This window comes from Homarus americanus, unplaced genomic scaffold (genome assembly GCF_018991925.1).
Source record: "Homarus americanus isolate GMGI-L3 unplaced genomic scaffold, GMGI_Hamer_2.0 scaffold33468, whole genome shotgun sequence".
NCBI lineage: Eukaryota > Metazoa > Arthropoda > Malacostraca > Decapoda > Nephropidae > Homarus > Homarus americanus.
In genome coordinates this window covers 4,093,026-4,112,036 of record NW_024714177.1, presented here as the reverse complement: position 1 = coordinate 4,112,036, position 19,011 = coordinate 4,093,026, and the positions used below count along the sequence as shown (strand labels likewise).

The following is a 19,011-nucleotide window of genomic DNA, read 5'->3' as shown; positions in this document are numbered from 1 at the left end:
GTCAAGAATACTAGCCTAATCGTCTATTATATCATACAATTTGCCGTTGTACTCTTAAAAAAAAAATTATAATTCAGACTGCAACCTTTACTACCCTTTAGCTCTCCCTAAATTTCTCAATACTTCATATATCTGACACGGTGGCAACAAACAACTAAACTACAATGAATTCACCAATATGCAATTCATATTTAAAGAAACCTGCAGAGAATTAACGTCATACAAGTGTCCTGGTTACCGAAAATTCAAGCAAATATACAAATTAATTAGTGATAAAATGATTATTGTTTAAGTCCTTGAAAATACTTTACAGCCACATAGGTTACCATTTACTCTTACTACAAACTCTTCCTCCAGGAACGTCATATCTTCGAAAAAATTGTTAGGCCAACAACCTACTATGCCCAAAGAGAACTAGTCATTTACACAAACGCTGGTCTGTATTGGTACGTAATTAAATCCTAGACTATGCGTAGTGAATATTTAGTGATCTACTACTATTTAATATGTACCGTTAAATGTAACAGACACCTACCTATTACCCATGGTGTGGCGTGGTTTCCGGGATGTTGACGGATCGTCTTTGGGCGAGTTTTAGTTTAGTTTAACAAATTTATTGACAAAGCTTGGAGTACAGTTTGCCTATTCTGAGTAATTCAGTTAGGTCTTGACACCGAGGGTGGTATCACTTCTCACTGCCACGCAGGACAGAGGTAATCTGCCAGAAAGTGTTGTGACGGCACCGAGTGTGACCTCTTTCAAGACCAGACTTGACCAACACTGGAGCGGGTTCAGGTACATTCAAGAGCTGATGCATGCCCAGTACACCTTTTCACATATCCGTTGAGACATCGTTACATAAATATTTGACAAATTTCATAACCGAATGACAGAACACATATCGAATGACAATCTAAAATAACTGTTGGTGGTATGTCATTCTCCAATTGTTACATTCTCAAACTATATGTAGACTGTCGGTTTATTGTTCACGTCTGTCAACTTCATAACTTATGTCAATCATTTCCGTTAGCATGAACCAACAGAATAATAGATTTAGCATAACATCAGTTATAAGTTTAAAATTGTAGTTATACCATATCTTACTAGTATTGTCTTACCTTGTGTTGTAGGTAATTGTAGTAGGATTGAACCTTTCTTACTAGAAGTTTTGGTATTTACTGACCGAGTAGTACTTATTTCAAATTTCTATCAAACACACAATGTTCAAAATGCAAACTACATACAGTACAATGTTACTGCTTTGTTTACATAAATCATAAAAATAAATGGAGTCTTTGCCTTCTGCAGAGGTAAACCCATATCTTCATTACTGGGAAATTTGTGGAAAGTAATATTCCCTCGTCTTTGTAGCTTGAGTAGCAACCATACACTTACACGTTTACAATCCCACTCTAAACTTCAAAATTATAATCAGTTATTAAGAAAATAAAGGAAACACATGCACGTCTGCATACTTTCAATGTGTAATGAGCTCGAATAAGGGAGCATATGACCAGTGGTCGTGTTTTTGTCCACTGGTCAACAAATTTTCTTTAGACTGGATTTGGAAATGAGAATAATATTGAACTGGGTTTCAAAATAGTCCTTGACAATACTTTCAGGAACAATGGAGCGATCCTACACAGAGCCGCCTCCTCTCATCATGGCCACCTATGATCTGAGTGGCCATCAGGTAAAAAAAAAAATACTTTATTTAAAGTGTATTGCAGTATGTACATTCTTAATTTCTTCTTTTGCGAAGATCTAAGTTGAGAAATTGAGAAAAAAATGTATTTGCTAAAATGTAAGGTACTGTACTAGGTGGTTTCTTTGGCAAAATGAAAATTGTCTTTAAATTGGAAATTAACTTATTTAAATGGATCAAGTGCTTTATTTTAAATACTAAGGAAGTGAAAACACCATCTCAAACTTATAGGAAAAAAAAGTCTAAACTCAGATTCCTCATCAGCAAGTCGATTTTTTTAAACCCCCAAAAAGTTTTTTTTTATTAATGTCAAAAACTATTTCTTTAACTTGGAAATTATTATTTTTAATAGCTTTTTGTGACAAATACGCATAAAATGGCGCCTAATATAAAAGAAAATTAATAATTAAGCATGTGTTAACATTCGAGTATCTCGAGTTATTGATTGATGTTACTGTATTAGGATTTCAAAATGAGTGGGTCCCAGTGCACGATACTGCAATTATTTTCCCTCGTGTCAAGGAAAGTTGGGTGCCCATTCTGCAGCTGGGTTGCCTGGAGCCGATCCATTAAGTGGCTGGTTGTAAGATTAGAACCGTAGGATAAGGGAAAAGAAATATGTAAGCTTGACCCCGCACACCTAATCAGATAGAAGTGCCACTATAAATTCTTGCTGTCTTTAATGTTTTAGCTCATTTGTCAAATATTATTCTGAACTATTTTTTGTTGGTACAAGTATTTTTTTAATACATTTCAAGCGTAATTGTCACTTGGATATTAGAACTGGCTCTTATGTTTAAACCTTAATTAGGCACTCTTGTTAATGATTGTCATGACTGCCAAGTATGATAATTAACTTCCATCATTAAAACTGGGTAAGAGATCTGTAAAGCTTGAAAGTGTTTCTTTGAAGGCATAACTTTTATGTGCAATCCCCTGAAAACAGACAACCTGTACCAAGTTCAATACACTACTCTGGCTTCTTGTGCACAAACACGAGACCAGACACGCGAGGCACCACCCGAAGGATTTAAGCATTGTACTATATGCATTAATGAGCACCTTTATCCAGGTTGATTAAGGCCTTTGGTATTTGCATATCAGGTGATCCTTGAGGGTCATGATATTACTCACAGGAAGATTCGAGTCTGACTGGACCTCCTCCAAACACACTAAAAGCATAGCTATCCTTGCAAGTGGCTGATGGCACAATCTATGCCAGCACAAAGATGGAACCTCATCAGGAGTGCCAATACATCAACACTAGCGAGGCTCGAAGCCTTCCCCTATTTCCTTGTCATTCAACATTCTCACAGGGCTAGATGAAATTGAAAATATATCAAAATTCTTTTTGATTTCATCTCAAATAGGAATTGCTGCCTGCAACACTCAATTCCCTTGCCAAAGCAGTAGGTATGAAAAGGACTTAGAAGCCACCCTCGCCCTCAACCACAAATCTTGAATTAAGACTACACGTGAAGCTCGGATAAAACTGGCCTTAAAAATATGATTTAAGTCACACACTGCACCACAACACAGTAGCTGGAAATGGCAACTCTCATTTCAAAGAGTATCTGCCCCTTAATGCGATACAGAATGTGGATACGAGACTGCACCTTGGATAATAGGTACCACCTGGAAAACATGGACAACCCAAAGCCTGATTGCACTAAATTTTTTGGGCAACTCAACTCACATATCTTGTACATTAGGTTACAACCACGCTGCTATAAACAGACGAATCTGTACATTTAACCCTTCTTCAGCACTGTACATGTAACTTGCTAACACACCCAATGAACCCATAGGCATTTTCTCATCCATCCATTCATCTAAAACTTAGGCAGCAAGCACAAACTCTGCATGAATCCTTGTTGGGTGCTGTAATACTTAGGCACTTTACCCTACACAATATGAAATGGGACGCCCAAAAACTAGCCTGTGCACTTACACAGGGCATTTTTTTAATTGGGACAAGCCAGATTGAATCTATTAGCTTTATCATTAGGTTTGGCAATGGAACCTTAATATTCCATATATCACTGAATGCTTTAGAAGTCCGAAAGTTTCTCTCAGCTTGATAAAATCACCTGGCATTAGCCAGAATAAAATAACTGTGGGGCTGCCCTCTCAAGGGTTAATCAATATACTCTCTAAGGCTGCATTTACACCAAATGAGTCGAGTAGATTCATTAGTGTCATTTGACTCATTCCCATTCACACCAAGCGAGTCAAAACAAGTCAGGTTTGTCAGTACCCTGCCCGATTTCGAGCAGTATGGACTCACTCACTCAATGAACTATATGCTCTATTGTGGGTTCGGCGCCGTAGGAGAACTCGATTGTGGATACATGAAATCAGCACCTAAAGACCAAATTTTGGTGCCTTTAGTCATTTATTCCCAGACTTGGTGAACCATCCAGGCAAATTCTACAATTTCTTCAGAATAACAAAACATGAGAGAGCAGGACACTCCTGAACAAGATTTATCAAAATCATTCAGCTGCAGGTGGTGGTTTCCACCACAACAGACTCCCGATGACTGACGAAAAAATGAGTCTGGTTGTATTCATGAATCAACTCGACTCTCCCAGTGTGAACGGTTTCTGTAAAAATATTTATAAATTAATGTGAACTGCAATGGCGAGACGATTCATAACTAGCCTTGACTTGACTCCACTTGTTTTGTGCCTGCAGAAATTTGAGCCATATTTCAAGTTTCTGGCTGATGGTGATACAAGTTCATCAATGACCTGCTACTTTTTCATTGGCACAAAAACTATCAACTTTTTTGGTTGTAATTTGTACCATATACAGTACTGCATTACCCTCAGAATATTAGAAAAAGTCACAAAACATGAAGTCTCTTAACATAATTAAGTGAATGCAAAATGTCTATGGGTCACTATGAACTCAAGACCAAGGGTTGGGTTTTAACCATGTCCATATTTTCTTAAAACGTGATAATTTGTTCATTGGAACCCATAAACCTAGTTCATACGATACTTTATTTTTTAAACTAATAATATACTTTAGGACTAGCTTGCACCCCTCTAGTGAAAAGCGCACTTTACCCAACTTGGCCATGTGCAGACACGAGACAGCCATCTAAAAACAAACTTCTACACTACAGCACATTAAACACCAAGGTGGATTCAATCTTACCCTTTGTATTTCGCTTGGTTATGGGTCTGTGCACATTAAACTAAAGTGCAATAGGACAGTCTTCAGCAATTATCCTACATGGGTACTGTACCTTCAAATTGCAGTGGGAATTCATTGACCATAAATTCAGTATAGTTACCATTTCATTTCTCCCAACTTCATTAAAAAATAAGTGAAAGCATCATGTACCATCAAATCAATATCTTCAATGAAAATAATGTACAGACTTCACAATTATATACCTGTATCCTACTAGACAATAAGCTATTTACCCATTAATAGGTTGTTCTACACAACCAAGGTTTACAATTGCATTCAATTAGCTTTTATAACATCTAGTTAGGACAAAAACAATTAAGTGTCTGTTTACAATTTTTATTTAACTTATGATAATTTATTACAGGAATGGTTTTGCCATTGAAAATTCGTGACGATGTGGCTGATGCAGTTAGTGATTCTGTACAAACTATATTCTAAATCCCCATTCGTGGGTATTTAACTGAATATAAAATATGAACAAGGGCCATCATTCTGTAGATCTATTTCCTGGACAGTAAATACAGTTCATGGAACTATAGACTATACACACTGGGTACAGGTTATTGGGCTTAAACAAGTGATTTGTACATGCTTGGCCCTTAAACCTGTCCTTCCCTCCTCCATAATTTGTGTCTGCCCCAAACAGTCACTCAAGCAGGCCGTTATCAAGGCTTGAGTTAAGAGTTTATTCGCCACCGCCAGACTTGCTGCCGAACAGAATTAACTGGATCTCATCGTACATCACAAGCACAAGGGCACCACCTGTTAAAAAGAAAATTGGGATTTGTACAGTACAGTATTGCAATATAATTACACTTATTGCAATGGTGAAAGCCTGAGTATACAGTAAGAAACAATAGAAACTGTATAAGTTTGAAATACAGTATTAATTCAACACCGACAAAACTGAAGTACGAGGGAGAAATGAGGGTCGAGGCAAACCAAGAACACCAAAAGCCACAGGAAAAAGACATCCCCATTTAATGGCGAGTTAATTAAAGGGTACGTAAACCTGACCAGTATGGAGGGACCGTGTAAAAGGATTGGGATTGTAGAAGCAAAGTATGGATTAATATTGCTGTATGCACTCTTGGTATCATACTTGCTCTCCCAATTTATAACCTTATTGAAATAGTGATTTATTATGTGAATTCCTATACATTTCACAATACTGAACATTATTAAATCTTTCAAACATGTCTTGATTAAAATATCAAATAAAATACTGTAATGGCTTGTTATGCCATCAGCAGCTGAAGTTTTGAAGGATGGAAAACAAATTCCAAATTTAAGAGAAAGCAAAGGTGAACAGTGAAACCATGTCAATTGTAGGAGATACAAACAGGAGCTTGACAAAAGTTAAGTACCAAGTGAGGATTAAACCAATGTAAAAAAATTTAAAATGGAGATGAAAAAGCAAGTGTGAAATGTAAAGACAGCCTAACAATGTACCACATAGAATGGTATAGAGTATGTAATTCCCTGCAAAAATGAGAAGGTAAATACAAAATATTTGAGTCTTATGTTTAAGAGTACTTGGGAGTGTACATGGTCAAGTTCTGAGAGAATTGATCTAGCATAAGGGCATATTGAAGAGAGGTGTCAATCAAGTATTAATACAGTACACAGAGAATGTACAAAATATATGAATTGCAAAATGTTGCTTAACAGTTTGTATTAAAACGAGTAATAAGTGTACCCTAAAGGAAGCATTTCCTAGTGAAAGTTAAGACCATCCATCATATGGAGTGATGCCCAACTGTACCAAAATTATACTGTACTGCATTAGGTATTAGGACGTACAGAAGTACAAGTTTGTAATATATATATAGTACGTATAGTACTAAATCTGCTTGTTGGGCAATTCAGAATAAAAGGGGTTAAAGAGAATGAATAAATGGGAGCTAAAACAAAAGAGGTAGATTAGCAAAGACTTCTAATAATCAAAGGCTGAGCTTTCATGTATCAATAGTTGTTGAAGGAACAATTTAAGAATGGAATTGGTAGTGTAGGGCAGTGATTCTCAAACTGGGGTCTGCAAAAAGTTTGAGAAATAGTGCGTTTAACGTTTGCGAGAGATTTGGCGATTCCAATTCGCAGGATATTTTGGATTTGGGTTGAAATGAACAAATGCTTTGGACTACGATTTATTCTTTGATTATTGACATTTGTATGGGTTATGGTATATAAGGGGTCCTTGGTTGAAAAAAGTTTGAGAACCCCTGGTGTAGGGAATGGAGGTAAGACCTGAAGCAAGTTCATGTTATGCGAGGTGTCCAAGCAGGTAAAGTGACAAATGTGGTGCTTGAAAGCAAAGTGAAAAATAAAAAAAAATACTGAACACAGAAACGGTGAAAAAGTATTATGCAAGACCAAATAAATTCTGTTACAGTGGTATAAACACATTTATTTAGTAAAAGGATGTTTGTAGTAAATTACAACCAGAAATGGGTGTATGGCGTAGAAAAATTGTCGCAAACACCTTTGCAGAAGAATTAATGGCTGGCAGCAAATGTAGAAATAGCCTAAATTCAAGGTACCCTACTTTAGAACACAAAAAAATCTGCAAGAACGGCAAATTTTTTAGTGTACAGTACACTAATGAAAAATCTTACCACTAAAATACACTACTCTACTTACCAGTACCACGGAGAACATTGGAGAAGGCTCCCTTGAAGAAGGCAGAACCACCCTCATTTTTAGCAATCTTCCTCCAGCAGTCGATGGTGTTCTTGTACATGATGTCTCCCCCCTTACGTCCAGACTGCATCATCATGCGCCTTCGTACAGTGTCGAATGGATAAGAGATAATGCCAGAGATGGTGGTTACAGTCTGAGCAATTACCCAAGAAATGAAAAGACCACCACTCTTCTCAGGTAACATGCCCTTAGCGGTGTCGTAGAAGCCAAAGAAGGCAGCACGGTAAATAATGATACCCTGAACTGAGACACCAAAGCCTCTGTAGAGGCCCATGAGGCCATCAGCCTTGAAGATCTTTCCAATACAGTCACCTAGCCCCTTGAATTCACGCTGTTCGGGGCCCTTGCCAATATCAGCAGCCAACCTGTGAACAAATTAAGTGATTTGTCAAAGTTCATCTTGCCCTACCAGTATTTATTTGCAATTTTTTTTAATAATAAATTTATAGAGTAAATTTTTTCAAGTGATAAAATTAGTGAAGTTTTACTAAAAATCTCTTGGGTAAAATATTACAATGGCACTTCAAATAAAGATTTGTCACAAACACCTTTGCAGAAGAATTAATGGATAACAGCAATGTAGGAGAGCCTAAATTCAAGGCACCCTTACAGATCCTCTGCCCCATACTGTACTATTATAGAACCATTCCTACAGTTTTGTTTCAGACACCCAATTTCAAAGTACAGGTATCCCACAGTATATGAACATTAGAGATATGAAAATTCGCTTATACAAATTCCCTAAATTGCCACCTCTTCATATTACAAAAGCTTCTCGCTTATACGAATTTGGGTCCCGGAAAAAACAAAATTGTGCACACCCAGGAGTCAGCTAGGGGGGCCACATCACCCTAGTTCCCTCCCTACCAGGTTGAGGTGTGAGTTATGTTTGGTTTGATTTTTTCAACTCCATTTCTGGTACATAACCACAATGTCAATTTTTTTTTATTCAGTTACATGCACACAATCTCACAGAATTTCAAGAAAAAATTACCATAAAAACTTGGTGAATAATTATTTCTTCATGTGCCAGCAAGAGTTAGTAGGATGAGCTTGGGGGGGGGGTTATGTTATGGTTATTTTTCAACCAGAACATTAATTACAACAGTAAGTGTACAAACGGCAGGAAAATTGGAGTGGAGTTTCCAGCCACACTGTAATGATTCAGGTTTAGAACTTATTTCAACTGTTTTACCAGGCATTTCTCTTTCCTTGTAAATTAAATTGTTTCCAGACAATTTCCTTTCCTAATACTATGCAGTACCGTACTCTTATCCTTCAACAGCCATTTTACATAACCTTCAAATGTCACCAAATTTTGGGTAGTACATTACATTAATGCTTCCATCACGCTATTCTAACATACCACCTACACATTTAGCTGTCGATCATAAAAATATAATTTCCCAGCATTTAAGGTGCACCACCATAGAAAATGCAGCCTCAACTTTACATTGAATATCTGAAAAAAATGTGAAGCAGCCACAGCTTCCTCATCAGTGCTACTGAATCTCATATACCTTAAATTACCTTATTTTAACAGTTCCCTCAGTTTTTATTTCTTGACAAACAACCATCATTGAACAGGACATTTTTTCCATTTCGGTTGGGGTGTCATGAGGTCATAGTTGTAAACTCACAAAAAAGAATTAAATGAAAGCAGTTTACATCTGCCAATAGCATTTGTTTTGCAAAAATATTTTGGTGTATTAAATACATAATTTCCTGCATTCTTCAATTTCGTACAAAAGAAAAAGATTGTTTATCCTCTTTAGAACACAATTTATCAATAAAGTACTGTGCAGTATAAACATCAAGCATCAGCTCTCAACTCTTATGTTAACTAGTCAAGATTCCTAATTTATTTTTAAAGTACTGTACTCACTAGTTTTCTTTGTTTAATAATTTCTAGCCACAAACAGTACACTGTATAGTACTGGGTCATTCTGGAGTCATCTTGGAACCAATGTCTTGGTTATAGTCTACTACAGTCAGTTCTGCTATAATGCGATAGTTGTGTTTTTGTAAAACATCGTGTTATAGAAATTCGCGTAATAGAAATAACAGGGCTTATGGAGAAAATAGGGTTAGGTGCAGATTACTACTCGAAATCAAATAAAATTTAGTAGTTAGCCTAACAATGGATAGCAGTCTAAATAAATGTTACATTCATATCTAATAATGAAATCATACAGTAAATGTAACACTTAACCTTGAAAAAATATGAATATAACTTGATGGGGGAGAAGGGTGATTTTGAGGTTAGTAACATCGAGCTTCTCTTCAAGGGTTATAGCCTTTCTTTTACGATCATCACCAGGAATGCGATCACCAGAACGCTTCTTGGAGATATTCTTCTTTACCATATTCACAGTTAATACCACAAAATTGGAGAAATAGTGAGCAAAATTCGCGTTACAGCAAACAAGCGTTCGCGTTATACAAATATCGTTCCTCTATTCATAAATCGCGTTAGAGCCAATTCGCGTTGTCAAAACACGCGTTATAGCAGAACTCACTGTACAGTGTTTTGCTTATGTAGTGATCGGATTACAGTAACATCCTGATGCGTCATGTAAACAAGTAAAAAAATTTAACAAAGGCTATTAATCCAATAAGCTTTATCCTCGAGGTAATAAATATCCTTTTCTTCTACTGTATTATCCTTAACTATTACCAACTTAAGTTTGTTAGCACCCCCCCCTCCCCCCAAGGATTAACCTTCAACATGCAGGGTGAGTTTTGGAGACTTTTCCCTTGGAATACAAGACAACCTGAGGACCAAGCAAATAACCTCAAGTCTAGTTGCCAGGTAAACAGTGCATCCTGGCTAGACAAAAAAAGTGGACAAAGATTTGTCAATAGGACCATTATTCTGAATGCTTTTACAAAGTCACAAAATTAAAATTACCTGGTTCGAGCGAAGTCAAGGGGGTAGACGAAGCACAGGGAAGTGGCACCAGCGGCACCACCAGAAGCAAGATTACCAAGGAAGAACCTCCAGAATTGAGTCTTCTTGTCAACACCACCAAGGAAAACCTGTGGGGGAAAAAGCAGATTATAATCAACAATTTTATAAATTCACTATACAATATATCAACATGCAAGCAGGTATGAAAATAACAAGAATAAAACCAAGATGGGGCCAGGCCAAAACTACAAAGTAAAGAAATCCCCAGAAATAATTATGGTATCTCACCATTAAGAAAGGATTCAACCATAAATCCTCTTTTATAACCCATTTTCACTGCAACAATTCCACAGGTTGGGCACCCAATTAACTCTTTTAGACAGTGGATGGGACTAATTTATTACCTCTTTACACTTTCCAGTCAATCAAAATCCAACATGATTTCTCAGAAGCACAAGTTCACTCTGTTGAGAAGACCATTCCCATATCACATCAGTACAGTATGTGTTCACTTAGCCTGTCAACTGGGTCAGCCATATTGAAATTCCAAGCTTCATACTCTCCGAGGAGGCAAAGCTCACCCAACTGGGGGGAGAATTGGACAGGAGTTTCTCACTTGGACAGTTAAAGCAGTTTGCAGGAAAAAAAATTCACCAAGACCTAAGGCCCTCCCCAAGTGACTTGCACACCCATAGCAAGCTAGATGAAAAGAGGTGGTGGTCATGTTCCAACTACTAATGTGACATGTACAGCCAACCCAAAAGGAGAAAGATCTCAGGGTCCAGTGAAATAGGAAATCAATGCTAACCTTAGACCCACCTACAGTATGTACCAGTCTTTGACCAATGTTTCATATGCTTATGAATGCCTGGGGGGAGGGGGGTCTATACTTTTTGGATTGGCTGTATCCTATCAAAGTAGTAGACAAAGAAACGAACCTTACAAACTATAATATTTGTGAAGTCCACAACTGTAGCTTCATGGCTAACTTATCAGATTCAAAATTAAAGTTAAGCAGATGAAGTTTTTTATTATTAAGGGGAACAATGAAGTGCTCCAACTGGACAGAGAATGAAAGGGCCATCTCAGTTTTTCCAGGCTGAGAACGGATTACATTGAAGCTTGAAGGAGCAAGTCAGTCTCTGCTCAGAACTTTTAGAAACTTGCCCACTTTTTCACCTTAATTTGGTTACTTTGTTGATTTTTCTTTTTAATAAACTGTGTAGTCCACTGATCAATTGTGTTCAGAGTTAAGAGCATACCTGAATTCATTACACAAAAACTGCATATGAAATTTGGACTGGACATCAAACTGTACCAAAATATCCAACATTCTATAATCTGGTATACAATTGAAAGGATACTCTCCAGTATTAAAAAATGTGACTTGGGAAATATGAATCCACCTACAAGTTACATTATGAAATAAATCATCGATTTAAGAAACTGCAAATGTTTAATTAATAACCTCAGATTATTCTTATTCTTTTCAATAAAATTATATATACCACTGTACTGCTACTGCATTTTTATTGTCCAGTACAATGAATTATGTTTTACACTAATAAGCAACATACTGTGACCCAAAGAGGTCTCTTCGTGACTTGCCTACACTTATAAAAACTTCTAATGAAAAAACACAAAAAGCCTTTTTACCCACCTGCTTGTATTTGTCCTTGAAGGCAAAGTTGAGAGCCTGAGTGGGGAAATATCTAATAACGTTGGCAAGGTTACCACGCCAGAATGCTAGGAAACCCTGTTCTTTAGGAATACGGACAAAGCAGTCGACCATGCCTGTAAAAAGAAAATATACATGTAATTAATAGTGAAATTGACCAACACATCTCAAAGACCAGTTTGTCTCTTTAGCCTTGTTTATACAAGTTTTCATTGAAGAGTAATGGAACTTTGTTTCAAGACTATCTAATACTGTACACCTACAATAGAATGAACTCTTGCTTACTGGTACACTAATTACTGTATTCTTTGGGGGAGAAAAAATGAAAACCGCAAAGCTAATCAAAATATATTTGTATATAATGTCAAAGATCAAGTGACATGAGCACATTTGTACACCTATACAGAAGTTTGAATAAACTGATGCATACTAAAAATTTACCTAGTAATAAACAGATACAGAATGGCGTAAGGCCTACAAAATTTCCTGGCTTTATACCAGATATTTTCTTCTGGTCTTCAAAGGCGATATGTCTCGCCTAAGTTTAGTAGTAGGTAAAGTTAGTTGTTGGCAATACAGTATACCAAGACACTTCATGTATACCAACTTTTTAAAAAAATTCTGAAAAGCTCTCACTTCCCCACTCCCAACTGGATTAGCATTCCTTGAGCATTAAAAAATACCTATAGGACACTTCAAAAGGCAAGGATAAGTGCCAGCCCATCAAAAAAGGCAGAGGCTAACATGTATGGACAAAACTAGTCACTTGCCTATTGTAATAACTGGAGAATTTAATAAGTCGTGAGAAACTTTAATCTAGCCATTGCTTGAGACAATGTACTGGATAACGAGATTTGTCCGTAGATTAGCCAACAAACATATTCCCAGTTGACTACAAATACTGTACAGTATATGGTACAATAACAACCTTCTAATGGGATACACCAGTACTTTAGACATTCTCTGATTACCTCCTTTGCCAGCTAAGATCACTGTGCATATAATACCCAGGTCCCCTATATATAATCAGTTTGCAATAAGTTGGTTATCCAGCCATACAACTTGCTTTAAATTTGCCCAATGACAACCTGGACACAATGCTACAGTATCAGGTCATCAAGACTAACCAATATAAGCACAGAAAATGGCAGTAAAACACAAGATTTGTGCCACTATTCAAAGTCCCCACAACCAGGATTAACCAGTATTTAAGTAAGGTCAGTATTAGCCTTTTTTGGTTCAACTGAAAATTTGCCCCTTTGGTCGTTTCACCTGATTAAAACTACCCCATGCTACTTGGGGAGGTTTAAGTTTATATTAGCATTAGGGTGGTTAATAGTAAGGCAAATCTTCAGGTGATCCCATTTTTCTATTGGGATTTCACCAATAATTTTTTTAATCAAGTAATAATGTACTATAGTGTTTTTCTCAGCTGAGAAAAAATGCCCTGCCCCCTCTTCAAGAGTTACAGCTGATTGGCTGTTGCAAACTTGTCTGATTTTGTCTTTAGTAAAGATGTAGGTATTTCTAAATGAGTTTGTATTCATAATCGTTGGGATGACCGTTTCTGATGAAAGATATTTAGCTAAATTATATAAAGATACATACCTTCTTTATTTCAAACATAAGCACTATAGTACAGTAGTTTGAAATTAATGAGGAAGATAAAAAATTTTAAACAATTTTAACATAGTAACCTTGGATTACTCGATTAGGTTCGGCTATGGTGGCCTATTACGTATTAATTGTACTTTTCAGTTCATTATAAACTACGTGACTAATCTCGATTCATTTAGCGGTGTTTATGAAGTCTTTTATTTCGAACTGTACATTTTTTATATTTAATTTTAGTGATCTTTGTGAAATGCCATACATTTAATAGTTTTGTTAAGTTTGTGGGAAATACGCAAGTAATTTCCCAGAGCTGCTCTTTTATTGACAGACATCAAATAAGTGAATTTTCTCTGCACTCACTTGGTACTCGAGCCACGAAATTCACCACACTTATGTGACATGTAAACAATGTGCCGTGAATTAATATACAAGACGTGGCAGTCAGCGGTTCGGTAATTATGAGGGTGCTTTTAGACAGTTTAGCACGCTGATTACTTCCAATTCAAATACTTTATGTAATTCCTTAGTTTTCTAGATATAGGCTAGTTAAGATATGTTAGGTTCACACACAATTTCAGCCATTTTTATATTTTTTCCCAACAATACAGTATCCTAATAAAAATCAGTGAAAACGGTCCATAAAATTACCCAATTTCCACAAGAAAATTTCCTACTTTTCAGTATTATTACAGTTTCGGACATCCAGCAAAGTTAGGTAGAAATTACTTTTTTTTTGTCGAGGTTCTTAACGATTCCGACCTTCATTTCAAATAGGTGGGGGACTGAAACTATAATTTTACCACATTCATCTCCTCCAGCATAGCTGTTTATAAATCTCATACTTAAGTCAGCTGATATCCTTTGCTTGTAACCGATTGGTATGTTTTGAAAGCGCAACAGATTGGCCAACCGGCCAGCAGGAAGATTCGCTCGATGTTTACATTCAAGTAAGAATATCCTAACAACATTGCAAAACTGTTTAAAGTATGGGGATTTATAAAACTTAGCAGCTTTTAAGGTTTGAATACTGTAAGTGTGTAACTTACGAGGAGTTTCTCACCTTTTGAGTATCCTGGCCCAGTACTGTATTCTCTTAATTATCCCAGGGAGTTCTTCAGTTACACCCACTCTCCTGGGCATGATGCGAGACAATTGTTTGCATTCTTTTTCATACAATAAATTAATGCATAATCCAAACAATGGTGCAATACTACACACATTGAAGCATATGCGTCTACAAACAAGAAAGTTAACAGCGCAAGTTTAGGTTTTCGGTAAAATTTTAATATCGGTCATCCCGGTATTTGGATAGAGGAAATCACAAAAACTAGTGATTTCCGACATATGAAGGTACAAATCGTGCAAAACACAAGAAAAGAAAAACACTTCAAACCTTTCCAACCTAACCGATTGGCCGAAACTATAATTATTATTATTTTTTTTCTAAAACACTTACTCAAGAACTGAACGTCAGATATTTTTTGGGTTAAAATTATGATTTTGGTCATCCACCTCTTTGGTACCTAACCAGTAAAAATCAGTCACAGCACTGCCTCTCAAATGCAACCTAACCAAACCTACTAAAATTGACTGGACGACTGAAACGCTAATACCACAACCTAATCTAAGCCAACCTAACCTCGAACAGTGATAACATCCTAAAATTCGCTGTTAGACCAAAACGATAGTTCCATTTTTAGAAAAATCTGAATTAACCATAAAAGCCACAGAAAGATGAAACGGTTAGGAATTAGAAAAGGGGAGCCCCAGAACTTATATAGGGAGACAAAGAAATAACGGTAATTATATTGGACTATACCGCGGGCAAAACCTATTGAAAACAATTATAAAAACGCCGGATTTTCATTGTTATATTATAGTGGACACACTTGTAGTTTGTGGAAATATCTTATAAACCGGTATTTTTAAAATAAATGCTACTTAACATTTGTGGTTATGAAGAACAGAGCTGAGCTGAGATAACCAAATAAACCAACCTAACGATACCTAACTTCCCCGGTATAATAAACAAAGAACTTACTATATGGTGAAATTTGAGGCTCTTATGGACGTGAGATGATATGGCCGCATCAGCACTACGCAGCCCTGGCGGGTTAGTCCTATATATTAACCGAAATAACTTTTACTCTTCCATTTCTATTGCAAATTTGAATTTTTTCAGTGAATGCAACGTTCACCTAATGTATGTATAACCCACCCTAGTGTCCTAAGTTTATGCCCACAAAGACTTTGGACAATGTAGCCATAATATTATGGCCACCGAGCCACTTTATATTGATATACATAGTTTAGTGACCTAAATATAGCATATAACTTAGTCAAGATAGCATCACTATCACCAAAAAAATTTATATAAAGTTAATTAGCTCGGCCGAGGTGGCAAACTGTACTCCAGGATTTGTCAATAAATTTGTTAAACTAAGAGGTTTGATTCAAAGACAAAATAGCTTAGTATTGGAATATAATATGGCGTCCATCTCCATTAGTTGTACGCTTTTTCAGTAACATCTGCCTCGCTTTGTACCAATTAATTTCCGTGAAAGAAACGCCGATTCCTTGAAAAATATACAGTACCGGTATATACATTACTGCTACAATAGGCTTGCGCAGTCATAAAGCTTATGGATAAATGTTCCCACGGCTTTGTTTTAATTATATTGCATACATTTAACTTTATTAAGGCGCTTATATGGGGAAAAGCTTTTTCTCTACAAGTAACAGGAGCAACCCACCCCGCCCGGCCCCATTAAAGCGTTACGTAATCAAAGCAGCACCTACACTAACCCATTTTTCCAACATCCTCTTCCTTTATCTTATTATATTCATTCTTTGTGAAATTATGAACATTAAACTACTACATAAGAGCTGATACACACATAGAAATGAAGGAAGATGTTGATGGGTCAAGTTAAAGGTAAAGGCACAGACAAGATGGCCGTATCAGCTGATGCACCGGCGAGCGCGACCCATATTTGGCCACCCACACTTTCTCGTTAATTCACTTCTGAAGTAACAATATATAACAAATAATAGCTCGTCTTAGGAGATGTTAACCATCCTTAACATCTCGCTATTTATACCAATATTCTTATAAATCAGAGAACAAAATGGCGACTCACCCTTGTAGGCTTTGTCGGCACTAATCTGTCTGGAGGCAGCCTGGACTTGAAGTAGCAGTTTCACACGTTCAATTGGCGCTACAGCTGTCTTGGAGATGGCAGCGGCGATACCACCAGCAAGGAAATCCTTCAGGAAGCTTAAAGGATCTAGTGCCTTCCCCATTTTAGCGGTCGTGTGTACTGCGTTCTTCTTCCAACTAGAACCGTGGGGAGAAAGAGGCCGAAGCGCCGGCACCACAGGACGACTATACTAATACTATCTCCGTCGACCAATCACAGGCCAAGTTTTATTTGACGTCATCAAAACGTCACCCAACCCCCGCTGCTGCCTCAACTTTCCAAAGATGTACTGACTGTATTAGCAGACGAATTTACTGTGAAAATACAAATGACCCAATATTTAAATTATGAGATGTGCTTGCAAATTATTCTAGGTCAGATTTAATCTCTATATAACTTATAAATAACCGTCTACACTTATTTTGTGCTTAATAATTGATTTCGGGTGGATACATTACAGTATTTTTTCTTTTTTAAATTCACTGTGATTATAATAAATTAAACAAATACAAGAGCAAAATATCTGATAATAACATGTGTATAACATTTATATATACCGTTATCGCTATAAAGAGAAAAATAAAAAAATTAAAGTGTGGCAAGTCTCCCCCACCTGTGAGAAGTACATCTTTTAATTTCTTGGGTTATCTTTAGCCTTGCTAGCTTGGCATCGGCCTCAAATTGGTGGCTGGTCACATGGTGTGGTGACGCAGGTCAAGGGGGCGGGACCTATATGAACTTGACACAGGTCTACGGAAATGGACTAGTCTATTCACTACATAACTTGGTTCAGCAAAGTGAAGTACTGTAACTTGGATCTCTGCGATTGCACTTTATACTCGGTAAAAGTACATGCAGTACGGCGAAATAAAAGTGTAGTGAAGTAGTACTTAATTTATAAATATGATTTGTGTTTTTATGTATTTGGTGGGTCGCATTTTGCCGTTCATCAGCGTATATGTAATGAAAGAAAAAAATAGTGTCATTCGTTGATATGTGTTACTTTGAATACATTTCAATCTAGCCATTACCTAGGGTGTACACCTGAATCCTTGCTCTTTTCAGATCATAATGAGAACAACGTTCACTCTTTCAGTTTACGACAATAAATGTCTGGTTCTAGGTTCAGAAGTCAGTGAAATGTAGATACAACTCCCAAATTTTGTCAACTTCAGCTTTTCTGTGTATTAGTTTGTGTGTACACGAGTTGGTGATACTGTAGTTCCATGATGAGTGACGCTCCCGAGTTTGAGAGAGATGCCCCAGCCACCCATCAACTTTAACTTACCCTGTATTTAAGGCCTACATCAACCCTTTGGTGTCTTTCTTCAATATGGATAGAAAGTCATAATTAATTGGCATTAGTCTCTCCACAGAATGCACAATCAACGTTTCTTGGGAAAAGTTAAAAACTGAACTGAAGTGAGAGGTGGCTACGGCCCTGGTTGTGAATAACTTAACATAATATTCAATAATTTGCATTTATAAGGTAACTGATAACTTTTCTTTGTGGTTATCTTGAAGTTACAGTATATAATCATAAAATAATAATTACCTTAACTAGTAAACTGACGGACGGACAATTAATTTGCAACATTTTGAAAGATAAGTAGTAGACGCCTAGGGTTGGTCACAGTACGACACTATTGAAGGTTTATGAAATGTCATCCGCAACAACAATAAAATAAAAACTCTTGCAGCAGTTAAATGTTAAATTAAGTCTCCTCGACCGAAAAAAACTTTGACGCGATAAAAAAAATTATTACTTTGAGAACTTAGCGACGAATCCACCATAGGCGTAGGAAGTAAGACTAGCGAAGACCACCAAAATATAAGCAGTCACTTCTGTTCTTGAGAATTTGGGCAATTCTCTAGCTGCACAAAAACAGCAAATGAAAATTTTAATCATAAATGGTGAAGACCAGCTAATGTCTCAAGAAATATTTTCATTTTTATTTTGGTAAGGTAACCAAAACAGGAATATTCATATTATTGA

At 36.7% G+C, this 19,011-nt stretch overlaps 1 protein-coding gene across 1 annotated transcript; it reads right to left on the bottom strand.

The window, feature by feature from the left end:
* Positions 1 to 5,232: 5,232 nt before the first annotated feature.
* Positions 5,233 to 17,190, bottom strand: LOC121877207 (ADP/ATP translocase 3-like). The gene is made up of 5 exons (XM_042382822.1): positions 16,956 to 17,190; positions 12,184 to 12,317; positions 10,524 to 10,651; positions 7,553 to 7,977; positions 5,233 to 5,674 (listed from the first exon to the last, which is right to left on the bottom strand). Exons 1-5 carry the CDS (start codon positions 17,116 to 17,118, stop codon positions 5,598 to 5,600), a joined length of 927 nt encoding a protein of 308 aa, XP_042238756.1. The 5' UTR covers positions 17,119 to 17,190; the 3' UTR covers positions 5,233 to 5,597.
* Between the last annotated feature and the right edge of the window lie 1,821 nt (positions 17,191 to 19,011).

What these genes read in the sequence shown, in the direction of transcription:
- LOC121877207 (XM_042382822.1), bottom strand. Translation starts at nt 17,118, where the DNA reads ATGGGGAAGGCACTAGATCCTTTAAGCTTCCTGAAGGATTTCCTTGCT. An exon ending in TGCCGACAAAGCCTACAAGG is followed by an intron (nt 12,318 to 16,955) that starts GTGAGTCGCCAT and finishes TTCTTTTTACAG; the next exon opens with GCATGGTCGACTGCTTTGTC. An exon ending in CTTGACTTCGCTCGAACCAG is followed by an intron (nt 7,978 to 10,523) that starts GTAATTTTAATT and finishes ATTTGTTCACAG; the next exon opens with GTTGGCTGCTGATATTGGCA.